This window comes from Apostichopus japonicus, chromosome 11, assembly GCF_037975245.1.
Source record: "Apostichopus japonicus isolate 1M-3 chromosome 11, ASM3797524v1, whole genome shotgun sequence".
In the NCBI taxonomy this organism is placed as follows: Eukaryota; Metazoa; Echinodermata; class Holothuroidea; order Aspidochirotida; family Stichopodidae; genus Apostichopus; species Apostichopus japonicus.
Window position 1 is genome coordinate 20,412,792 of NC_092571.1, and position 26,906 is coordinate 20,439,697.

The 26,906-nt window shown below is 37.4% G+C and overlaps 2 protein-coding genes and 1 long non-coding RNA gene across 3 annotated transcripts in view; 2 read left to right on the top strand and 1 right to left on the bottom strand.

Annotated features, from left to right (window-relative positions):
- Positions 1-8,930, top strand: part of LOC139976484 (ski oncogene-like) — a 41,853-nt gene extending 32,923 nt beyond the window's left edge. Inside the window, exons 5-6 of the mRNA XM_071985270.1 lie at positions 1,891-2,093; positions 2,652-8,930. Of these exons, the coding sequence (XP_071841371.1) occupies positions 1,891-2,093; positions 2,652-3,065 (617 nt within the window). The 3' untranslated portion in view covers positions 3,066-8,930. The remainder of the gene's footprint in view (positions 1-1,890; positions 2,094-2,651) is intronic.
- Positions 1-26,906, bottom strand: part of LOC139975625 (uncharacterized) — a 233,551-nt gene that overhangs the window by 99,862 nt on the left and 106,783 nt on the right. The gene's annotated exons all lie outside the window — the stretch shown is intronic.
- Positions 12,828-26,732, top strand: LOC139975902 (COP9 signalosome complex subunit 7b-like). The gene is made up of 8 exons (XM_071984189.1): positions 12,828-12,999; positions 15,288-15,494; positions 15,980-16,055; positions 17,363-17,511; positions 18,544-18,686; positions 20,327-20,432; positions 22,861-22,994; positions 23,405-26,732. The coding sequence occupies exons 2-8, from the start codon at positions 15,336-15,338 to the stop codon at positions 23,442-23,444; spliced, it is 807 nt and encodes a 268-aa protein (XP_071840290.1). The 5' UTR covers positions 12,828-12,999; positions 15,288-15,335; the 3' UTR covers positions 23,445-26,732.

The following is a 26,906-nucleotide window of genomic DNA, read 5'->3' on the forward strand; positions in this document are numbered from 1 at the left end:
GTGCAAGATAAGGTACTGGTACTCCACCTGCCATTAGAGCCTTGTACTCATGTACTCACCACTAACAACGGGAATTCTAATAGTACTCATACTTCGTAACAACGGGAATTCTAATTGTACTCATACTTCGTAACAAGGGGAACTCTACTTGTGCTCATACTGTTACTCTGGTAGCCATCCATAGCATCTAAAATGATGTCACTGATGGCCTGAGTTTTGGTTTAGTCTTTCCTGTTCCAAACCCTTTGATAGCAAATTCCAAAAAGTGTTGAATTATATTGCGGAAGATCACAGATTTTGACATAATATTGAAACGAGAAGTGAACTGATTTCATTTCTCTCCTATCAGCAAACACTCTACATACTTGGAGTAGTAAGCAATCAATTTGCTCTCAGTAACAAAATCTTTCCTTTTCAGTGGGATTCCCATAAATAAACAGGATTTATATTCTGATACTTTGTATAGCAGGACTGATCTCTTCATTCTCATGAGAATTTCAAATTGGCAGTCATACAACCCCCCCTCCCCCTCCCCCATGATCTTCCAGCATGATCTTCCTTATACTGAAGTGAATCGTATCTGAAATGTCGGAACAGTTGCCCCCATTGTCTTCCACTCTATGGCTAGTAGGGTCCCTCATGGGATCACGGCTGGACTAAATCAAGACACCTTAGTTATCCTGTCAGATGTTATCCAAATAGTACAAAACACCCCAACAAAAAACACTCAGTGAGTTACTTAACCTGTGAGAACCAAGATGGGAATGTGAAACAAATTTATGGATTTAAGATTATCTGTTTGCTCTTATTCAGAGATTCAAGAATTAGTAAGACCTAAGATTTGGTTGATATATATTGTAGTTCTAATATGACATAAATGTCCAGCTGGTCACTGTCATGATATATATTGGCTAGAGATATATTGACCATTGTGCTCCATTGGAAGCACCTCTCCAATAGCAAGTGTACCAGGCTTTCTGCCCAATCTGATCACTTATCTTGATTTGAGTTTGTTTCGTTTTACCATGATCTGCACTTATCTGGCTAGTTTTACTGGTTGATAGTGGTCAAATATAGACCAGAAGGTCATGTATTTCCTCAATGGTCTGCTCTGGCTGTGTGGAAGGTAGTGGTACCACTTAAAAACTGCCATTTCGTCTGCCTGGCAGTAAGAGTGGACTCTGGTCATAAATGACCAAGGCGTTCAGTCACAGATTGACTGGTAGGATAAATACTATCAAGGTCTTGTGTAATGCAACCAGTAATTATACATACATCCACGGTCAGTTGTACAAAACAAAAGAAAATCAGTCTCGCCAAGCAGTGGAGATTTGAATAATAATGGTCAAGAATATTGCAGAGTTGGTTGGAATGATAAAGAATGATATGTCAAGTTAATTCAAATGGAAGTTAAAAGGGATATATACAGAAGCTTGATTTCATTACTAACATTTTTTAAATATGCTACTTCATCTTTCCACAATATTCTGTCTCTTATTAGGAAATGCAATGCTTGAACCCTATGAAAAAAACTGCAATTAGCTTGTTGATAGCCTAATGCATAAAGAAAGAAGAACATTAGTTATAATCTTAGATTAGCCTAGATTCTGTAAATGTAGTTTCTATTGAGCTAGGCTGAAAGTGAGCATTGACTTATGAAACAATTTAAAGCATATCCCATTGTGTACAACATATCTCTCTGACCAACCTCTGTAATCCTTTTCTTTTGAGTTTGGCAAAGCATCCTAGATTGAACATTCCTATTTGTGGAGAGTGGCAGGGGGGGGGAGGGTTCCTAACATCTTACCTGTCTCTTTACAACTTTAGATAGTACTTCTCATGTGCTTTTAAGCTAACAAATTGTCAACGTTTGTCTCTTCTTTCCCTCAGATTGTGCAGAGATGTCTCCAAGGCACCTTGACGTGGAGAGTAGTTTGGAGAGAGAGATTGAGTTGGTCAAGGCCCTCTTGGAGAGTGATGCGCTGGATACCCAAGATGGCAGGGAGCGGCTGTTGCAAGAGCTAGCAAGGATTAGAGTCCATCAAGAGGAGAGGTTGCAAAATGCTGTACAGTCCAAAAAAAGCTTGCAACAGGTAAGATTCTGAATGCCAAGTCCCAACCCACCCACCCACCCATCCATCCCCTTCCATTTGATTGCACCAAGTAGCACACTTTTATCTTTTATCAAGCATGATAGGTAGAACTCCAGCATAACATATAGAACCACTATATCACAGAAGTAAGCCAAATCTGACCTCAGCCAGTTAAGTTGCACCTAAGGTCATTTCAAGACTGCTGTAGTTTTCATACTTGTAATTTGATATGATCATTTCCATGTAATGCTGCTGTTACCTGCATCTCAAATTTCTCCCTCCCTCACCCAAGCCCTCCCCACCGTCACTCACCCTGTGTTAATCACGGTAAACCAAATAATAACTGAGAGGCCAATAATGGCAACAGCAAAAAATCTGTCTGACTTCTAAAATCCTTGGCCACTTGTTCTGTGAAACTTTTTGTTACATACACCCATAGTACATACTACAAGCCTGTCATAATCAACCTTCATTCACAGAGTTCATCACTTCTCGTGATTCAATTCTTCTAAAACACTTACCTTTGCTATAACTTTTCTGACTTTGTTACTTTGACAGGAGATGGAGATTCTGAGAGCTTCTGATAGGCAGAGATTGCTGGAGGCGGAGGAAACCAAACGGCAATTCCATCATCAGCTGGAATGCATGCAACTGGACTACGAGAGAAGACTACACCAGGTCGGTGAGGAGAAGGAGAGAATGGAGCTGGAACTGAGGAGGATACAGCAGAATTCCGGCAAAGTCTACGAGCTGAGTCAGGATAACGCACAGCTGTCCTCGGAGAACGGCATCCTGCGCAAGAGGTTGGAGATCGAGAGGAAACGGAACTGGAAAGAGAGTCACAGCAGCAAGGAGGGGTCTCCGAATCCATCCCATTGTGAAGAGAGGCAGTCACCTGCCTCCAAAGAGCACTCCTCGTCGAGAGGTTCCACGCCACAGAGGAAGAGCCCGCCAATCAGTCCCACGAAATGAAGTAAGGGTGTAGCAGACCTGTACGGATGATACGCCTCCTGTCTCGACATCTCACTGCCAACTTCCCCCTCCCCTTCACCACCACCCCACCACCCCTTCAATGTTGAAGAACAATCAAGGTGGTAGTGACAATGTCGGTTCGACGTCCTTCGTCTTCATGTTGGACAGTAGTGTGTAAGCATTTGTTCGCAAAGTTAATGTGGTGTGTCTTAAAGTATCGATGTATTATTAAGTAAAATTTTGTGTCATGTTTTTGGCATATTTTCCATCGCCTTCAGCATCTTTGTGATTGAAACGTGGAAATACTTAAAGAGTGTGAAAGCACTTTATATATATAAAATCTACCATAATAATTTCCATGAACTTAACTGCCTCTTGGTTACTGTACTTCAGTGTCATTTATAGATGCATAAATCGTTCACAGCAACAAAAGAAGAAGAACTGCAAACATAATGTCCCTGCTTAGTTTTAAAATAAAGTGTTCGGTGGGATTCGAAGTTAAGGCCTTCATAATAATCTCTATCTGGAAAATGGTAAACAATTAATAAAAAATCACTTGTATGACACCCTAAATTATGACACCCTAAATTTTTCTAGAGTATGACATCCTAATTTTGTCTTTTTCCTTTGGTCAGTTGAATTACCTTTCCTGTCATTCTTGTTCAGGTATATACAGTCAGATGTACAGAATATTATTATTTTTCTTTTCTCCTTGCTTGTACAAAATAAAAAACTGCCATGATAAAATTACCAAGTCGATCAATGTTCCTATGGAACAAAAAAAGCTTTGCACAAATCATGCAATGCGTCTGTTTGTCGTCGTAAAAGCATCGGGAGGAGGGTTCTTCCTGTCCAAGAATATACAGATATTTCTGTAATTTCTTGTATTTTCCTTGATTTATGCTGCATTATTTTGTTTATAGATTCTTTTTTCTTTTTTTTTTCTTTCCTTTCATTTCCTTTTAGTCAAAATGCTAGTTTTAGAAATATTTGCATTTGTACATTCAGAAAAAAGAAATCTACAGGTTCGGATTCTATCTTTTCTTTTTTTTTCGTTATCATCTAATGTTCCTCTTTGTATATTCCTTGAAAACAAGGGAAAAGTGTTTGACACAAAAATGTAAAGTCCTTACTTCAAAATGTTTAACCATTATTAGATGCTTTACAAAAAAAAAAATTCTTTGGAGTATTCTGTGTGCATATGTATGACAAACCTGAAGGATGTCAAGCTTGCAGATGAAATCCTGCAGGACTTGTCTATCACAAAAAAAAAACAAAAAAAAAACACTGGACTTTGAATCTATCCAGGTTGCTAAGCAACCAGTAGTTGCTTCTTTTTTCTTTTTTTTGTAATGGAATTAAGTGGATGTTGAATTTTTTAAGCGATGGGTTTTTGCCAGATTGTATCGGCTTTGCTTCAATGACGGGTATTGTACAAATCTTAACCATGTTTTCCATAAACAGTAAGCAAAACAACAAGTCCTTTTTTAATCAAACTTTAATGTTTTTAAGTGTATTGTCTTTTCATTTAATTTCATTTCTAGATTTTTTTCTTGGCACATAAACATATATATATATATATATATATATATGGTTATATATATATATAACCATATATATATAATCATATATATATAATCATATATATATATATACTGTATATATATACTGTATATATATTTAGAGCCTATTTTGTTCCATCTCACACAGTAATTGTGAACCATCCATTGTAACAATCATTTTAAGTAACCAGAAGGGAATACATGCTGTAGGACAGACGGTTCACTGATTCAATAAGGATTAGTTAGTTTCAATGTCACCAGTATGGACCCAAAATATGCTAGAAAGTCCAAATATTGGTCACTGATGTTCCAAAACTGGAACCAGAATTTTAATACCCCCCCCCCCCAACCAAAACAAAATTAAAAAAATCATCATGGAAACATTGAATTGTCTGACTTTAAACAGTTTGCCTGGAAATTAAGTGGAGAATCAGAACCATCCTCTAAAGTAGTTTTCAAAACTACCGGCATTTCTTATCATGCTTAAATTTGCGGACAGTACTGATTCCTCCTATCGTCTGACATTTTGATGTGAAATAAACTGAGGATGTACTGGTAATGTGAACTGTTAGGTTAAAGCAAACACCATGGTATCATTCATGTTTGGATGATTTTGCTGCACACACTATTTATGTAAATTATGCTTGGTTTAATTGCCTGAAATTTGTAACTCACCACGATTATAATCAATCTCTTTTTTCTCCTTATGAGAAACCTCACCAGATCAGATCAGAGAGCATTTTTTTTTAGTAATGTCCAATCTGTTGTTCATGACAGAGAGTATAGGGTTGTTGAATTATCATAAATGTGTGTGATGTTGACTTATTATGAATAAAGTATTAATGGAGGAGTAAAGATGATAATTACCTCTTAATCGGGGCATTTCAGTCTGGTAACTTCATCAATGGTGGTGGTCATCTCTTGATTTCTTTACTAGAGAGAGGTTTTATGGGTAGTAGATCACAAGCCACCTTCTATAGATGGACTCCTGACTCATGACTGGCCACTTGACCAGTCGTCACGAACCAGTGTATGTCTTAACCCGACAGTGGTGTGTGACCTGTGTGTGAACTTCCCCACATCATACTCCTTTCATATTTGATGATTGGATGATTACCATACTACCCCCAGCTAGCTCATACTGTCTTAGCAACAGCATTATTGGAGGGAATTTGCATATATGCTAATATCTTCATGCTAAGAAGATATAGCTTGATGCAGTTAAAAATGGATTGTTTGAAATGTTAATAATAATAATAATATAAAGAATTTATTTCTTCAAAAGATCTTCGGTCACCTTTGCTAGGGATGCTGATTGGTCCTAGAATGATATGCTTTAACTTGGAGTTTTCTCACACACAGCATTATTAATTACTGGTGCCAGAATATGTCTGTCAGTCAGTCACATGGGATATACCCTTAAGATCCTCATGTTATTACTGTTATTATTGATTTTTTTTTAATTACACCGACCATGATTTTTAATGAGCCTTTCCTCTGCATTTATTAAACAGAAAACAACAGTAAATTAATTTCATTATTACAAAGCATCATCGCATTTTATCTTCGGAGTCGTTCTTTTCAGGTTGATTGTTGCCACCTCTATTTTTATACTGTGGATAAAACATTGTTTTGTGTGTATTTCAAAAGGTTCGTTTAAGGTGCCAAAAATATTGCTCAGGTATTTAAATTCCCTTTATGTTTGATATTTTACAAGAAAAAAAAGAAAAAGAAAACAGAATGAAAAACATTTAGCAAACTTTTCCCATCCTTCTCTTAATATATTGTCCATCTATATCTCAGTGAGAGACATGTTCAAATTTGATGGGGGGGGGGGTTTAAAAGTGAATGAAACCTTCTTGACTGTCAAAATATTTTTTGCTACCACTGATGGGTTGTGATATAGCATGGAATGTTTTAAAACAAAGATAATGATCATCAGTGTGTTAATTACTTAAAGCAAAAAACAACAAATCAGTTCTGAGCTGCAGTACATTAGCTTAAAGGACCATGTGGCTGCTGTGATTAGGTTGGTATTTATATGACCTTTGACCTCCAGGAAGTTGAATAATATCCTGTGTGGCATGTAAGGTTTTTTTTTTGGTAAAACAACAAAATCAAGACTTGTCACATTGTTCTAGTTTTGAATTTTGTATGTCTTGTTATTACATGAATTGCTTAACACATTAACCCCATTTAGCCAACTGCAGCCTAAGGCTTGAAACATGTTAGCGTTTTAAGTAAATTGGACTCTGTGGCGATGGTGTTGGCAAATGTGATGCACTTGTAAAAACAGAGCAATCTATTGACCATCAGCCCACACACTCTGTGTGATGATTGGAAAAGTCTTAGTTGCTATTTCCAAGGAACTTCAAGGGACTTTCTTGTCATCTGTCACACATAAAACAGCTCTGTAGTAGTACTGGAAGCAAAAGTAATTGCTACAAAACAAAAATGGAAAATTCACTGCCTATTTCGGTCTCGTTGTGGTTTCGGTGTATAAATTATTGTATGACTTTAACTATTGTATGAAATTATTGTATGAAGTTTTTGGTTTCTTTTTTTTTTCTCTTTTTATGTCAAAGAGAACAACAGAAGAAAGATGCTGTACATTGACGCTGTAAGATAAACGACATAGCTACTAGTTACCACCGTTAATTCTTAATTAGTTAATTAATTTCTTCATAGTTTTTAATAACTCAGGGTAAGTTTAAACATAACAAGAAAAGAATGTTACATTTAGTATTGAAACTTAATCAGTATTGTGCCTGTGGAAACGTTAATCACTTTAATGACAGATGCAATGTCTCAGTGGTATATTTGTAAGTGTGTACGTACGTACGTGTGTGTGTTTTATTTTGAGGGATTAAGGAAGGCATAAAGATGTTCCTTGCTTTCTCTATTCATTCAATCCTAACGGGCCTACGAGGTGGAACAAAAAAGAGTCGCTCTTGTCCAATTGTCCATTACAAAGACGTAGAACTTCTATTGCTAATGAATCACTTTTGGATGCTTGGTTGCTTGAAGAATTAATATGCTGGTGATGTATGGAAAAGAACAATATCTCCTTTCTCCCCCATACCTCCCCACTCCTCCAACTCTCAGTCAAACAAAGAAAAGTGGAGGTTGTCTGATCTCGTTTGGTGTCCTAAACTTGATGTATGAGGAGGACACTTGAAGCCTTTTTTCTTCCATCTCTGTGGATTTCGATTCAAAATGGTTAAAAAAAGAAGGATTGTCCTAGGTGTAACCGTGGTGTCGTGTAAAATGTTTAATTTGCCAAAATATAAAACAGAAAATGACAAAAATACAATCATGTTAAAGTAGTAAAAAATAAAACATAGAAAATGACTGAATTTTTTAGCTCTTTTTCTTTCCATTGTGCGATAATCAATCTATCAGGACTTTTAAATTGCTGTTGACGACCAAAAGGGGTTCCAGGAGTTTCAAGTGATTTTTCGATATTACTTTCAGTTCTGTTATAAAGGGGGGTTTACTTAATCAAAATATTGATACAGTTTAAAACTTGTATGATCAACATTGTATGCAATTGTATCCTCTCTAGGGTATGATAAGGTTTTTTTTTTTTTTTTTTGCATAGAATTAAATTGTGGATTCAACTTTTTACATTTTGACTTGGTTTATCGCAACTTTACTGCTGTATGAATTCCATAGTAGTTTCACACTGGATATATATATCGAAGAAAGTTTTGATTTAAACGAAGAGTGAAGATTTATCTCAACTTTGAGGATGAGGGATGGGATATGACTTCTAAGTGGATGGATTGATTGACTTGATTGATTGATCGCGAAAAAAATCTGGGTGAATTGATTTTATTTTCCTCCAAAAGGAAAGGGATTTTTTATCTTGCAATCTTGCACCCTCTGTCATCCGCAATGTTCCGATGATCTTCACTTGGACTAAATAAAGGCTAGTGATTGGTTGTTAGGAATTAGCATATCAGATCTAGACCAATCAGTGCATGTAATGAACATTGTATATGGGAAACCACAGTAAGAAAATATGCATATTCATGATGATAGTGTAAATGAAAAGACTTATTCATATCCATTTTAAGATGAGTTCTACTTGGTGGAATCTCATTTTATTTTAATAGTCGTTAAGTTTCTGTAAGTTGCGAGGGATTTTGTTTTGTCACGTTTTCTTCCTTTTATTTCTTTTTTCTTTTCTTTTTATATTTTGTGTATGTACATCACTAAAACATTTATTGGAATCTCTATTGGCAAGTCTAAAAGGCATGGTATAATTACAAAGAAAAATCCATGGTTAAAACTTTAAAAACACTGGTCTCTAGTTTATTTTGTGTTTTGTGTTTTCTAGAGAAAAATGAATCGGAAGGACGGTGCTCCGATTTGTATTATCATCATTAACCTGCTCTTTCTTTCCCCACTCCACCCTGCCCCAGATAGGGTGGTCCTTGTTACCCTTATTAGTGATTGGTAAGTTGGCATGAATAGGTAAAAAAATGAATACCATGTCAATAATGTACTACATTAAGTGCATACCTAGTTAGGGGATGGGAGAGGGCCCCATCAGTGATACCCTCCCCTCCCCCAACTCCCTCCCCCAACTCCCTCCCCCAACTCCCTCCCCCAACTCCCTCCCCCAACTCCCTCCCCCAACTCCCTCCCCCAACTCCCCCAACTCCCTCCCCCAACTCCCTCCCCCAACTCCCTCCCCCAACTCCCTCCCCTTATCCCAGATATGAGATGATGAAAACCATGAAACTGTCTTACTTGCTGCTAAGTCGATACCATATATGTTTAAAATGAATAGGAATTTACCAGCATTTAAATCAGGCTGCCAAATAATTCAACGGTTATGGCTATGATTGGCCACAGTGGACATATATGCTGGCATTAATTCGTTTTTAATGTCCGGCATATATTATCCATTCATATCCTCTATGGCCAACCACAAATTGTTATATTAAAATAGGCATGATTGTGGAAATTTCATGTCAAACTTGTAAAGTAGTCCATATCAGTGCAAAGCAGGAAGTGTCAGACATTGTAAGGGACATTTGTCAGGTTGGTGTCAAGAACCATGTCTCCTCTCCTAAATTTCGCTGTCCATGACATAGCAATATGTTGCAAAGCAACTGTAATAGGCTATTGAAGAATGTTTTACCAGCCCCCGTTCAACTCTCTCCCTCCCCCCCCCGCCCCCCTCATGAAAAGGCAGGTGATGCCATTACTACTTTACAAGGCTAAAGAACACAAGGCCTCATTTAAAGGGATGTTGCGGTGACAAGTAATATGAAACTGATGGAAAAAGACATTATTCCACCCTCTTACTTGGACATCCCATCCCATCAATTTATCCCTCTCTCGAGATTTGCTTGATTGAATATAATCTATTTGGACAGGGGGAAAAGAGAGAGAGGTGGAGAGGGGCCCGGGGGGGGGTGAGAAGGGGCATTTTCAGCCTCCTAGATATTCCTTTGTACCCGCATCCGTACGAAGGATGTAGATTCGTATGTATAGTGTAAAGTGGTCTGCATGACGAAGACCATATTCATCTCAGATCTCTGTGATGTTGAAACCAGGGAACTGATCACTGCTTAGACCAACCTGTGTCATGTGTACTAGACACATGTGTACGTCAGTGCATATTTTCACAACTTCTGGGGGGCACCTTGAAAATTCGCTGCCGAATTTGCAGGAACATCTTAACTTTTCGACTTCTTTATAACGATACCATACAATTCAGTATTTCCAGTTGAACACCTCTAACCAATAAATGCTTTGGGGCTGAACGCAATGAAATGAAACGAAAGGGGAGCGTATGGCAAGCCGTTTTAACATTTACCTCGCAATTCGACTTAAGTCGAATACATTTCACTTAAGTGGAATTCAATTTCACTTAAGCAGAATACTATTTAACTTAAGTGGAATTCTATTTCACTTAAGTGGAATACCATTCCACTTAAGCTTAATTGTATTTTACTTAAGCTGAATTCATCAACTTGTCACTGCATTTTACTTAAGCTAAATTCTATTTCACTTAAGTGGAATTGCATTCCACTTAAGTGGAATTATATTCCACTTAAGTGGAAATGCATTTCACTTAAGTGGAATTGTATTCAACTTAAGTGGAATACAATTCCACTTAAGTGGAATGTCCTGTCTATTTCACTTAAGTGGAATACAATTCCACTTAAGTGGAAATGCATTCCACTTAAGTGAAATGTGATTGGATAGTCTATTTCACTTAAGTGGAATGTGATTGGCTAGTCTATTCCACTTAAGTGGAATGTGATTGGCTAGTACATTTACCGCCAAACTTTGCCCATGCCTTTGCGCGCCATTATAAACAACTTGCCGCGATACGTGTACGTACGTACGTGGTGTCGATATGTGCACAATGAATATCGGCTGTCCATCGGGATCCAGCTAGCACTTAACATCCGTGCAAGGTGTGTACGTACGTACCTGACCTGGTACCTGACGAATACCATTACCAAAATAAAGCCATGGCAAATACATTATAAGTGGTTGGAGCTACAGCCGAAAACGCATTGACAAGGTCAAGAAAACGTTTTACTTTTTGTGGATCTGGGGTTTTGGATGGAATCTTTTATTTCGTCAAAAGTTTCACTATCTAAAAAGTTACGAATTCTGCCTATGTTACTTAAACAAGATGTAAGTCGCCTCTGTTGTGCATCATACTGATTGTTCCCCTGTGCAAGTGAGGAAACAACACTTCGAATTGTGTCTCTAACAACAACAATTATTTGATCGCATTCCAGCAATGTTAGATGTGAATGATTAGCCGTAGCCATGATGTACACGTGCAACGAGGATCGACTAAATCATCATATGTGATGAGCAATTGAATGCGTTACGACGAACATTACCCTAAATTGTATTTATATGTAAGCCACATATCAACATTTCCACTTAAGTGGAATTGTATTTTACTTAAGCAGAATAGAATTCCACTTAAGTGAAATTGACGCCCAAAAGATGTTATTCCACTTAAGTGAAATTGTATTCCACTTAAGTGGAATACAATTCCACTTAAGTGGAAATGCATTCCACTTAAGTGGAATTGTATTTCACTTAAGTGGAAATGCATTCCACTTAAGTGGAATTGTATTCCACTTAAGTGAAATAGATGGGCTATTTAGCTTAAGTGGAATACAATTCCACTTAAGTTGAAATGTATTCCACTTAAGTGAAATACAATTCCACTTAAGTGGAATGCAATTCCACTTAAGTGGAATTCATTTCCACTTAAGTGAAATAGAAATGTCCATTTCTACTTAAGTGAAATTGAATTCCACTTAAGTGAAATTGAATTCCACTTAAGTGGAATACATTTCACTTAAGTGGAATTCCATTTCACTTAAGTAGAATGTATTCCACTTAAGTGAAATGTATTCGACTTAAGTCTAATTGCGAGGTAAATGTTAAAACGGCTTGCCATAGGAGCGCTATATAGTTTTTAAAAGAAAGAAACAAAGGTACTTTGTGCGTGTGTGTATGTGGTGGTGGGGGGGGGAGGGGGGTACACCACTATAAAACAGAACTCGAAGAAAGAAACACATCAATCCAACTCCTTTCTTGACAACATTTATTCGTTTTATTTTGATGAGCATATTTCCCAATATTTACACAATAGATGTTTAATGATAACATCTATGAAAATCATCCCGTTACAACCGCAAGTCATTTCATTCGAACTCCCAATCCCCTACCTTCTCTTAGTTTCCTTCCTCTCCCCTTCCTCTCATTCCCATCAAAATTAATTTGGGGGCTACATTCCTCCTTGAAAGAGCCTCCAAGAAACATGGCAATCATGATAAATGTTATATGGCCGAAAACTAACCCTAGCATCTGGTAACCCATCAATGAATTGCGGAACAGAACGACATACGGAAGCGAAGAAGTGCTGTCACATTGATAACTTCTTTCTTTCTTTCTTCTCTCCATCCCTTGTCCACTAATCCCCTTACATCCATCTCTTCGTGTTTACCATGCTCATTAACCTGTCTGTATTCTGTGCGTGTTTTTGTCCCTTCTGTTACTGTTACTTGTCATTTAGCCTTTGAAGAAGATCCTGCTAGGATCGAAACGTCAGGCCAACTTACTTTTACACCCATTGATAACTTACACACATTGCGAAACGTCTTTTACCGTTTTACAATGTGTATTAGTCTTCAATGTGATAGGTTCCTTCTACGCTACCGTAAAAAAACTGAATTCCACACTGTCACTGGTCAACCTACTAGAACTAGCGTCGTAAACAAAAGGATTGAAATTCTAATCCGTGAAGTTCTTCGAATTTAAACGAATTGGATGTTTGCAGTGAGGCATCTTTTCGTTGTTTTCATCGTGAACTTTTGGCAAGTGTTTTCTTCGAAATAATACTAGTCATACTGTAGGCCTATTCGTAAGGGCCCTATACTGTATTACTAGTAATTAGTATAATAGTGAAGTTACAGCACTAGGTACGAAGATTAAGTGTAGGCTAGTACCCGTTTTGCGATGCAGTGATCGTGCCTATGGGCTCTGTCATTCGCATGTTACAACTTCAAGTAATATTACAACATTGCAACACATTGTGAATCACACCATAAACGGTAACATGAGAACATTCACACCACCCTAAGTGTACACTACTCAGCTTATCCTATAAAGTATCATTTGCTTTGTAGTATTAGTAAAGTTAAGACTACAGTTCTGAGTTAGGACAAACTAGTACTTACTACTAGTTTGTCCTAACTGTAGTCCTAACTTTCGTGACCGTAGCATATTACTAGTAAGTATTAGTACTGTAAGTGTAACAAAGTGGAACTATGCATTGAGTCATTTCATAACCCCTACTTAGGACTAGGCTTTAGAGCAAAATTTGAGTAAACGAGTATAGTTTGAGTAGGCCAACTACAGTATGAAGTATCAACCTTCCAAAAATTCTTGAATATTTACCCATTAACATTTTTTCAAAATGACAAGGCCTAATGCATATTACTCACAAACATTACCTCACAAACACACCTGGTGACTTAGACACTGGGTGATCGAAAGACATTTTCATAAACACACGATGCTTAGTAAGTTAGTACATATGGTTTGTTCTAGTGCTGATAGTCGTAATTGATTAATCGCCAGTAGCTGCGATAACACTTTGGAAGTTCCATTAATCGCACTCAGAAATTAAGTTGCAATTACTCGACTACAAGCTAGCACTACGCATAATCTGCTTTTGAAAAATAGCCTAACCTATCAATGACAACACTAAAGCAATTTGTCAGCAAATATCTCAAAAGTACAGGCTTTCACAATGTTACACTAGCACTGTGCAGTGTTAAAAATCTGCAAGCACCTCCTCCAGTTAGATTTTCTTGTCAGTTAAACGCTTGTTCAGCAATGCAACATTCAGTCCTAGCAATGTTTGATCATTGTGCATAATCGCCTTTCGTAAGTTATTAATCTTTCAGGATTGTCAAAGTATTTGTCATTTCTTCAAACATGTTTACAATAACTTCATTACTGACCTGGTTCACATTTATCTGATGTCTGATCGTGTGTGTTGATTGCATTGTAGTTTAATTTCAATGTGCAAAATATGTGCCTGGCTAGGCTAGAGCCTAACCTACAGTAGAATGTTGAACGTCCTTCAACAGAAAACTCTTGCATACTAATCATCACACTGCTACAAGGTGTTACATCTATTCATTGTTTGCAGGTTTGCTTTTATTAGTGCTAGAAGTTGTAGTAGCCTCATAGATTCATTCGAAAGTTTTCGATTTACTTTGGAGGATGTTAAGAAACGTTGTTAATTGAAAGTTATTCAGTTTTTGTTTGGTAGATGTTTTCACATGATTTAGACACCACAAGTTAAGACATGAAAAAACAAATAGAGACAGCGCACCATGGAGAAAGATTTGTTTTGACTGTATTCCTGCAATGACAAAAATGACAGTGATGATGTCATAAATCTGTAAACCGAGTTATCGCAGTAATGGCGAGAAGAGCTATGCGATTAATCGACTACAAAAGAAAGAGTCGACTATCAGCACTAGATTGTTGAGAAACTTTGAACTTGCCAACTGGACCTGCTAACAAAAGTACAGCAGATTAACACAGAGTTGTGGATGTTCTGGATATATAGAACTTTTGGAAAAGTGGAACAAAACTTTCCAAGGAATATAATGCTGAACACAACTCGGAAGAATGTAATTTTGAACAATTGATGAGTTTAATAATTTTGACTCTAAGAACATTTGTTAAATCTTCAGGTTTGGGATGTACAGGTATCTACAGTATCTCCAGGTTTTTTCTTATAACCCAATATTAAGAAAACAAAATAATATTTGGGTGATCGGTTCATGCTAACATGCTACTAAACTCCACTGAGGGCTGGAACGGACATCAATGTGAATCCTTTCTCGTAGTTTAAGTTACAAATCTGAGGCTCTGTGAGGACATTGCCATTGTATAGATGTTCAAGAAGATATATATTCAAAATCATCGTTTAGATTAGAAAAATCATAAATAGAGACTCACACAGTCATTCATCATTGTGATACTGGATAACTTATTCCCTGTCTTATGTGCTACAATAATATATGATAACCTCGTTTATGGATGGATATTCATTTCCTTTTTCATTTCCTTTTTTTTCTTGCAGTAAAACCAGGAGGTATTCAAGCTGATTAGCTATTGTTTGTGTACAGCAATGGCTGAATGTGTGAAGACCTCTACTCCACTGGAGCAATATGTTCTTCTAGCCAAAGGAACAAAGGGCGCCGCGGCTGTCGGTCTAATCAAGCAAGTTCTAGAAGCACCGGGAGTGTATGTCTTTGGGGAATTACTGGAAATGCCAAATATTCAAGAGGTAAATAGTTTTAAATTCAACTTTTGGCAGTATTTAGGCCTGTTTACTCCCCCCCCTACACCTCCCCCCCCCAAGAATAAAGACAAAAAGAAAAGAAAAGAAAAAGCACCATCATACTTAAATTTGAAATATACATGAAAAAGCTATATTATCCTAAAAGGCTCATGGTAAAACCCTAAGCATGTTTTGGTTATCAGCTACAAACTGCCGAGTAAGAAAAACACTTCAGATATTTCACATTGTATATCATGATGACAATGATGATGATGATGATAGGGAGTAAATTAAAATCTCTGTTGGTTGCATTTGGTAGACAATATGTTCAACAAGGATCTCTGTCATATAAATTAAAGATGATAGTTGAGAGGTTGGGTTTGCTTCCTCTCTCAGGAATCTGAGAGATGTATGTAAATGTGTGTAATTTCGTTAATGGGATGCTTAGTATTCATTTTAAGATGTAAACAAAACATCCTTACTTTCTGCAGCTCTCTGACGGTGCAAGCTCACAGTACTTGGACGCCTTGAACTTATTTGCGTTCGGGACATACCATGATTATAAAGGTAATGTCAAGGAGTCATAATTAATTTTAGGAGCTTGATAACTTCTGAAATTCCCTGAAATGGTTATCTTTGCATATATGGGAGGTTCCATAAAATGAGTAGTTGACATTGTAATCTATAACAGTAGCAATTATTTGAGATGCAAAGTAACTTTTGTGGAATTTTCCACTAATATCTTGCGTAAATCTGGTGGAGGGGAGTGTGGGGGGGGGAGGGTTATGTTTAGGGGGAGCGGAATATTCAACATAGCTAGATATATATAGAAGATATAAAACACTTTGAATCCTTCATTCCCTATGATTTTGGAAATATGCTAAGGCAAGTAATTTCTTTTTTCTTTTTTTTTGATTGTTGATTTCATACAACATTTTACCCCAACTATGAACATAACAATTTTGAAATTTTAGCAAACTTGTCAGGCATTTGTGCAACTATTTATATTGCTGGATAGCATGACTGACATGCACTGTGGATTCATGAAAGTACTTGGTTGCTGTAGGATGACATGCACTGTGGATTCATGAAAGTACTTGGTTGATGTAGGATGACATGCACTGTGGATTCATGAAAGTACTTGGTTGATGTAGGATGACATGCACTGTGGATTCGTGAAAGTACTTGGTTGATGTAAGATGCCATGCACCGTGGATTCATGAAAGTACTTGGTTGATGTAGGTTGACATGCACTGTGGATTCATGAAAGTACTTGGTTGATGTAGGATGACATGCACTGATTTCATGAAAGTACTTGGTTGATGAAGGATGACATTCACTGTGGATTCATGAAAGTACTTGGTTGATGTAGGATAACATGCACTGGATTCATGAAAGTACTTGGTTGATGTAGGATGACATGCACTGTGGATTCATGAAAGTACTTGGTTGGTTGATGTAGGATGACATGCACTGTTGATTCATGAAAGTACTTGGTTGGTTGATGTAGGATGACATGCACTGATTTCATGAAAGTACTTGGTTGATGTAGGATGACATGCACTGTTGATTCATGAAAGTACTTGGTTGGTTGATGTAGGATGACATGCACTGATTTCATGAAAGTACTTGGTTGATGTAGGATGACATACACTGTGGATTCATGAAAGTACTTGGTTGATGTAGGATGACATGCACTGTGGATTCATGAAAGTACTTGGTTGATGTAGGATTACATACACTGTGGATTCATGAAGGTACGAGTTCGGTTACTAAATAATGTGTCTCTAAAAAGGTTGTTTTTGTTGTGCAGGTAGGTGAAGAGGTATTACCATTTTCATCCAAGTTTGATAATTTCTGTTTAAACTCTTCAGAAAATAAGAGTAGATTACCAGAACTATCGGAAGTGGCTCTGAAGAAGCTCAAACAGTTGACGGTGGTCGCCCTCGCTGCTAAAACCAAACGGATACCGTACACAGTATTACAGGAACATCTGGATATGGCAAATCTTAGAGAACTAGAGGCGAGTTTATTCCTAAACCAATCCTTTTCTGATAGCTTTGGTCGATTAATCAGTGCTCCTCGTAAACCCCAGTCAAGTTGAAAATTTTATGTAATGGATTTTTTTTATCTTTCTTTTTTATGAAATGTGGAATTTCACTTCTGTATTCAATGACTAATTACCTATGTGAAGCACTGTCCGAATTGATGCGAAGTTTGGACTCAAATGGGAATTTGTTAGTACTCATTGGTTAGTGGTCATTTGGTGAAAAAAAAAATTACCACATAGGGGCAGATCCAAAGTTTAAGAGGGATGTTGTGTGACCATGAGATTGTTGAATGTGACTCCCATGTAGAGGGGTCTGGGGGTCCTCCCCCCCACCCCCAACTTCCCAGAAGAAAGTAATGTTAAGACATGAAATGATGTATTCTGGAGCATCTTTAGGCTATAAATATTTATATTTATTTTTAATTATTATAATTATCTATAATATATAATACATAATTAAATATCTATAATTAGATCTACAGGCAAGGTTATGCTAATAACTACTTTAAAATTTTGGGGTGAGGTTGAAAATGGGGAGGTTTACAGCCCCACACACCCCACCCCCCATCCCCCACCCCTGTCCCCCCACCCCCATCCTCACCCGATGGATCTGTTCCTGCCCAAGTAACAACATCCTATTTCATACATTGCTATAGTTTAACGTAGCTAAACTAATGAATGCTTACTGTGGTACAAACACTAAGAAGGTGGTCCCTTTTCACCCACAAAGTTGCAGTTAGCCAGTAGTTAGGATAAAAAGGTATGTTCAGATAATAACAACTGCCTTCATCCTACTATACAAAGTAGGCCCAGCCCAGGGTACATCTGCTCTGAGAGTCTTGTAGGATTTGGGGAAGTGTCAACATCTGTCTAAGCGAGAAACATTAAAAAGCACAAAAAAGCAGCAATCTACTTTTTTGTTTCGTTTATCTAAAGTGTGGCAAGACACTTATTATGGTATGATATTTCATAGTTGAGAATTTTTTGTGTTTCCCCCATTGGCAGGATTTGATAATCGAATGCATATATGCTGGGATTCTCCAGGGAAAGCTAGATCAGAATAACCAACAACTGGAAGTAGAGTACGCAATCGGACGAGACATAAGACCAGAGGCAGTCTCGGATATCATCAATGTTTTACAAGAATGGTAAGTTATCAATAACAATCTGAGAACGGTGACATGATGGGGGGGGGGGGGGGTCATATCGGACAAGCGGCCGCCTCGGATGTTATCAATGTTTTACAAGAATGGTAAGTAATCAATAACGATCTGAGAACAGTGACATGAGAGGGCGGGGGGGGGGGGGGGGGTCATATCACACAAGCGGCGGCCTCGGATGTTATCAATGTTTTACAAGAATGGTAAGTAATCAATAACGATCTGAGAACAGTGACATGAGAGGGCGGGGGGGGGGTGTCATATCGGACAAGCGGCGGCCTGGGATGTTATCAATGTAATTCAAGAATAGTAAATAATTGATGACGATTTGAGAACACAGATATGATAGGGGAGACATCAGACCAGTGACAGTCTCAGATGTTATCAATGTACTTCAAGAATATTGATAAGATATTTTCAATAATAGTAAATAATTGATGACAATTTGAGAACACAGATATGATTGGGGAGACATTCAGACAAGAGACAGTCTCGGATATTATCAATGTATTTCAAGAATGTTGATAAGATATTATCAAGAATAGTAAATAATTGATGACAATTTGAGAACAGAGATATGATTGGGGAGACATTCAGACAAGAGACAGTCTCGGATATTATCAATGTATTTCAAGAATGTTGATAAGATATTATCAAGAATAGATAACTTTGCTGCTAGCAAGCTATGGAATGCGTTGCCAAATAATATCTGTGATGCCAAAACATTAGCCACTTTTAAGAAATTACTTAAAACTCACTTTTTCTTTTTAGGAATTTCACTGTAAATCTATATTGTTTTTAAAATATTTCCTTAGTATTGATATATATATATATTTTTATATTAACATTCAAGCTGCGTCCATTTTATATTTCTTATTCATATTTTAAGGGGTTTTGTCATTTTGTTGCTTAAATTTACTTAAAACTCACTTTTTTCTTCTTTAGGAATTTCATTGTAAATCTATATTATTTTTAGAATTATTACTTCATATTTACATATTTTTTATTAATATTTAAGCTGCGTCAAATTTATTCTTCATATTCATATTTTAAGGGTTTTGTCATTTTGTTGTCATTGTAAAGCGCTCTTGAATATGCTTAAGCATGAATAGAGCGCTATATAAATTTGTTAAATAAAATTTGATAAAAAATTTGGTAAATAAATAAATAATTGATGACGATTTGAGGACAGTCACATGCCAGGGATGCAAACCCCCATAAAAGGATGCAACCAACTGCGTAAGGCCTGAAGAGTAGTCCAAAACTTGCCTAGGAATCCAAGCACAGGAAACCCCACTACCAATCAAAATCAAAGGGCTATGCAAAATGGGTAAAGTGCTATGCAAAATGGGCAAATTCCTAATGAAAAGGGACAAAATCCTATGAAAAAGGGTAAAAAATCATTGTGAAATTGGCAAATTCCTATGCAAAGTGGGTAATATCCCATGCAAAATTGGCAAACTCCTATGCAAAATGGGCAGAATCCTATGAAAACTTCGCAAAATCTATGCAAAGTGGATAAAACCCTGTGCAAAATTGTTGCACAAACACAAACGATGCATTTGATTTGATAATGCTTTGTATTAAGCATAGTTGAAAGACAAAATTATTCTTGATTTGACTTGCAGGTGTGATGGATGTGAAACTGTGTTAGCTAACATTGAAGAGCAGATCACCAAAGCAAACAAATACAAAGAAATCAAAGTAAAAACAAAACAGAAGATCCAGGACGAGGTGAGTCAAGATAACTGATCCATTCAGTCTTTGCTGAGTCAAGATAACTGACCCATTCAGTCTCTAAAGAATATGTCTTTTGATCTGAGGAGGATCCCTATAAAAGTTAGTTTGATCTCAGAAGGATCTCTGTAACAGTTAGAAGCCTGACATTTTGATCTGAGAAGGATGTCTTTAAAAGTTGGAGGGCCTGAAATAAATCTGAGAAGGATCCCTATAAAAGTTATAGGGCCTGACATTTTGATCTGAGAAGGATCCCTTTAAAAGTTAGAGTGCCTGACATTTTGATCTGAGAAGGATCTCTGTAAATGTTGGAGGGCCTGATATTTTGATCTTAGAAGGATCTCGTTAAAAGTTGGGAGGGCCTGACATTTTGATCTTAAAAGGATCCCTTTAAAAGTTAGAGTGCCTGACATTTTGATCTGAGACGGATCTCTTTAAAAGTTGGAGGGCCTGAAGTTTGATCTGAGAAGGATCTCCTTAAAAGTTGGAGGGCCTGACATTTTGATCTTAAAAGGATCCCTTTAAAAGTTGGAGGGCCTGACATTTTGATCTTAAAAGGATTCCTTTAAAAGTTGGAGGGCCTGACATTTTGATCTGAGAAGGATCTCTTTAAAAGTTAGATGGCCAGACAGTATGATCTTAGAAGGATCTCTATAACAGTTAGAGGGCCTGACATTTTGATCTGAGAAGGATCTCTTTAGAAGTTGGAGGGCCTGACATTTTGATTTTAGAAGGATCTCTGTAAAAGTTGGAGGGCCTGACATTTTGATCTTAGAAGGATCTCTATAAAAGTTAGAGGGCCTGACATTTTGATACCTGATGGAATGCCTTCATAGGCTACCTGAACCAAATTAACGAAATGAGGCAACTTATTATGGAATTGATAAGATATGTAAACAAACTTGATAAAAGCAAAGAAAGGTTTGGTTTGAATGGGTCGTAAAATAATCATAACCTGGGCCTGTGTGTGTTTCGGTAGGGTGAGTGGGGGGGGGGAGGAGACGTAGGGTGTTTAAAGGGGTTATTGTCTCACTCGATGCAGTAATATTATGATCAATTGTACATTAATGTTTAGGGGAACCTTTGGAAAAGGCCAGTGACATCACCGTAACAACAACCAAGGGCAGGATAGCTCAGTTGGTGGAGTATAGGGTTTGTAATCCTGGGTTCACTTATTCTTATCCTGCTCTAGCCAAAACTGTCTTAGCTCTTTGCAAGTTTAGTTTCTTATTTCCCAGACAGCTTTCTGTCTCTCATTCATGAGATTGAGGTTTCTTTTTCTTTCTTTTCGTTTTCTTAGTTCTTTTCTTCATTCTTTTTTGTAAGTTATTTGTGTACTCTATGTACAGGGAGTGTATCACTTGATAAGCCCACAAGGGTTTTCTGAAACACTTCCTTTCACATTCCATAACTCTCTATATTCAATACATTTGTTATATATATGTTGTGAAAAAAACAAATAAAATGAACGAAATAAATTAACATATAAGTTCTGTGACGATCCACTGATAATAGCAGTGAATATCTGGATAGAACTTGTCAGAGGAGAAATTGGAAATTGAGAAGATGGAAGGGGATGAATGATTGAAATGATTGCGTTTGGAAAATGTTGCAAAGCTGGGGAGAAATAATGATACCCAGAGAATAGTACTAGTAGATGAAGTCATGGACTGAAAGTGGAAATATTACAACAGATTAAACTGTAAAATATTTATCTTAAGTCTCTCGGATTGAAATGATGTAAGTTTATGTTAGGTGCAGGGAAAGGAAGAGAGACACTGGTTATTTTTGGTTTTTGGTGGTTTCAAACTACTGTATCTTCAGATTTTCGCCTTAAAAACTTCAATTTTGGGTGTTACCGAATGAAAACTTCTTAGGAAATGTTCCATGTGGCAGCAATAAAGTTAAGCCCATTTTAGTTGTCCAGTTTGGGATTAAATTTAATCACAAGGTGACGAAAATCTTGGTACGAACACCTGCAACTGTAAGTGTTCTAGTTTCTGATTGGCCCATCAGGGCAGTTTATTGATTACAGTATCTCAACTTGATTGGCACCTTGAAGAAAGTTACATCAGGACCATTAAATATTACGGCTTTCTGGTGGAAATTAAAAATACTTAACTCTGTAACGCTAAGCGGACACCCCCCCCCCATTTGGGACGTAGGTTGTCTCCAATTAATATTTTGTACACAGGAGTTTTTGGTAGGTTGATATGATATCCATATGGATCAAAACTCCCTTATGCCACAAAATGGTTTAAAAATGTGGGCCCTTGATCCAGGTCTCTTTCTAGGTTTGGTGACTACAGATTGAGAAGCACTTGGAGATGAGGGCGAAGGATTGTGTGAGAGCGGGGGGTTGTCATGACAGAAACACGATGGGCTGTGTTTCTTAAACCATTTGGTGTTTTTCTCTCTCGTGCAGGTCGAGAACATTAAAAAGGCTATAAAAGCGACGTCGTCCTCACAGGAAGGCAACGATACAGACATGGGGGTCGACACGAGGGAGGTAGACGTCTCCTCTTTGAAACCAGTCAAGAAATCATCCAAGATGAAAGGGTAAGTAGACCCTTTCACTGGTCTGGCGGTAGATGCACAGCAGGACAAATGTCACAGCCGTCTGTTTGTGCTTGAGGCAGCGACTAGAAAAAAAGATATGCAAGAAGCATACGTTAGGAAAAAAATATTAAAATGTGAAAAATGAAATGCTTATATATTTGAAAAATCCGTAAGTGGCTACTTTCAAAGTTTCAGATGTACTTGAATTGTGCTAACCTTCGGTAATGGCATCTTCTACAGACTTTAAAATTGCCAAAAATAAAATTTGATTCGTACATTATCTGTTTCTCTGGTTAGCTTCTTGCTAATTTGACTTAATACCTTTTGGCAAATGCCCAAACTACTGTCGATAACTTGGCCGACTTGAATCTTTTTTGTTAAACTTTTTATCCTTTTTTTCATATCACCAGCTTGAGAGGCAGCGGCAAGTTTTGGACAAAATCCAACTGATTCAGAAATTATGTAGAAAGGCAGAGCGGAAAAGTCATATCCCATCGGGAAACTATGTTTTATAACGGATTGAACAAAGTTCACGGAGCAGTTTCAACGAGTAATTGACACAACATTCTGGGTGCAGTACAGGCAAAAGTGTTCAGACACATCTCTGTGAATACTTGTTCGGTTCTCTGAATTTAATTGGGCCATCTTAAAGAACCTGGTGACATAGAGTAGTTGACTTTTAGCGGTTTCGTAGACTATCATGTCTTCTGATCTACTCTGCGTTTTCTTTAAGTAGATGTAGATGGAGTAAAGACATTTCTAGCTTTGGAGAAACACTTTGGTTTACTGCTGAGAATGGGAAATTGATGGTCTTCTTTTGTGCAACAAACTTTTTTGAATGTAAATGAGCAACATGGTGTGTGTCTTCATCTCAGTGTTGTTTCAGACATCTTGGCCAGCATGGGTGAAGGAGGCAATTCAAGTTGATATATATAACACTGAGTTTACATCAAAACAGCCAAGAATTTTAGAATAACCTTTGAGAAGGCAAAATTAAAATTCTGAATTGGAAGCTTTTTGCTTGCAGTCATGAAAGGTTCTACATTTCTACCATGTTTAACTCATTTTGGTAACCAATGTTCCATAAAACAGGTGGGGGGAGGTGGGGGAGGGGGTTGGGGGACTATGTTTATATCAGCTAAGACATGCAGAATGTGGGTTAACATGTAAGCTTGGATAATTAACACATGTCGTAGATACATAGGATATGCTAGTGTTACACTGTATAGACAACTTGAATTCTTCAATATGTAGGCGAGGTTATTAAAGGCATTGAAGACTCGCCCCAAACCGCATGCGCCCATCTGAAAAAGTTAACTTTCTGTTGCTTGCAAGTGACGTTTTGTTCGTGTCGCTACAAAATGCAGACAGTAATGAAACATGATACCTTAATTGTTATCTTTAGCTGGACCTGAGATGTCCATCGCTGTATCGTTTGTATACTGCGCTGTGGGTATTAACCGCAGCTGTATGTACTGACTGCACACTAGTGTCTAATTACCGACGGTAGCAAGCTGTGTGTGTATTTTCTGGGATCGATGGTGGTGTTTAACACTTCTGTTACACCTCATTTGAAACTAGGTCAAATTACCGGCATTAGACGTTTCTTTTTGCGCGAGTCTTCACACCCTTGAAAACCTAACTAAAACTGAGGGAACAATTTCTTGAATTTAATCTGTATATCGTGAGATGACGAGTCAGCAGAGAAAATTCAAACAAATGAATATAGTATCCAACATTGATCTATGGACCGAAACTGGAAACATTCATAGGAAACAGAATGGACCATGTAGGAAAGAAAACATAAAGTATATCAGAATCTTACAAATGTTGACAAAATATTAGGGAACCAAAAATTAACATGAGCAATAGATATGTTAAGTGTAATTAAAGTGATAGAAGCCCTGGGGGTCTTACATTAGTAAAGGTGTAATTAAAGTGATTACAGAAACCAAAAATTAACATGAGTATAGATATATGTTAAGGTCTAATGAAAGTGATACATGCCCCCCCCTCTTACATTTGTATCAGGACCTCTGACACAGGTTTTGATTAGTCCAGGTTTCAGACCAATGTTGGGTGGGGGGGGTGGGTGGTGTTGTACAGCACAAAGACTGTGTGAAGATCTTTGCCCTGAAAATAATTGGGGTGGGATGGGGGAGGGACAGCTGTACATCAAAACCTCTTCATGATAGGATGGTGTATCGACACAAATAAAAAAGATTACAGTTGGAGAAATTTGATAAATTCACCTGTCAACAGCAGCAGAGTTAGTGATGTCATCATGACATCATTGAGCTTCATTATATTAAAATCCTTTAACCATCGAAGAACATTTGCTCTGATAAACAAGTTGCATTTTGATGAAATTCTTAAAAGAAGAGAAATACTTTTAAAATCCAGCAATTGTTCCAAAATGTATCACATTTCAAAGGTAAAACCAACAAGAATATTATAGAGTAAAGTCAAGCTGTTGCTAAACAGCGATGACATCACAGAACACTTTCCGTGATTCACTCCCTGCTGTAAATGAGGGTCTATGAAAAAAATAATAGGCCACATCTCGAGTAAGGAACCAGATATTGAGATGGGGGGTTTTCAACTAACAGTGTGGAATACTTTTCTTCTTCAAGGGTAAGGGTGACATTCTCTGAAACTGGATATCCCTTTAGTATTGTCAAGATTTGGCAAAGTGTCACCCTTGATACTCCTCAACAAGTCACCATCAGACATTTTGGAGATCTTTCTTTATTCTTATCTCATAGTATCTGAAAAGTGATCATTTTTTATTTTGCAATTTTCTCTTCGTTTTTCTCCTTTTTTTTATTTTATATTTTAACCCCAAGTATTTGATTAGACTTGTCAAACCACATACACTTCATCATTTCATCACTTCCCTTCTTTTTGTGTGCATATATGATTCAAGTTTTTGTAAAAAATTACCTGTTTTAGTTTACAAGAAGATTCCAAAGGAGAGGCATGTCCATGAAATCATCTGTTTTAGTTGATGAGCAGTGGCGGAGCTAGGGGTATTGGTCAGGGGGGCGAGAATGGTCTGTAGGGGCGCTTTCGACACTATCTAAGCGGAGCGCCACCACAGGTTGGCGCGGAGCGTACAGAAATTTTTTAAGTGAAGATACTCCCTAGATCCCTGGAAATGACCCTTTCCGGGCCTTGCTAATTTGCAGATAAACAAAGAATAAATAGGTGTCATCGCCATTTTGTCAGAAAATTACACCAACAAAATGTGACAAATGTCAATAGGTATTTGAGAGCGCAGTAAAAAAGTCATTAATTGCGAATAAGTAAAAAGTGGTAAAAAGCTGAAAAGGGCGCCAGCAGTCCATTTGAGTCAGTCGGGGGTGGGGGGCATCCGCCCCCTCTGACTGTATGGACGCTCCGCCACTGATGAGACAAACATACATGTGATTGTTACAGGTTGCTTCTGCATTTAAAATCAATCTGATGGCACACTAAATGTTAAAAAATATTCATAAATGATACAATGACAAAAAAATATGCATCTGATTGAAAGTAGCCCACTGTCTTGGAATGTATAACTCAAACTGAGAAAGACACTGTCGGTGTGAAACTTCAGGTAGGTGGAATTAAAAGTTTAAAAAAAAAAAAAAAACAGTTATTCGTTACTGTATTCTCTCCTATAAGAACAGAAGTGCATTGGATGATAAAACATTCTTTCTTTGTACCCCTCATTGTAAATAAATATCTCACAACTTATCAATGTTTTGATTTTGTTTCAAGTTTATTTTGTGTGTGTGTCTTTTCTTCCTTCATGACAATTAAGTCAATTATTTCTGCGGAGACCAGTTAGCAGTGTGGGTTGGGGTAGGGATGGGGGTGGGCATGTTGGGTGGAAAGAAATATTTGTAAAGACCGTTTGCCAGTTGTGTC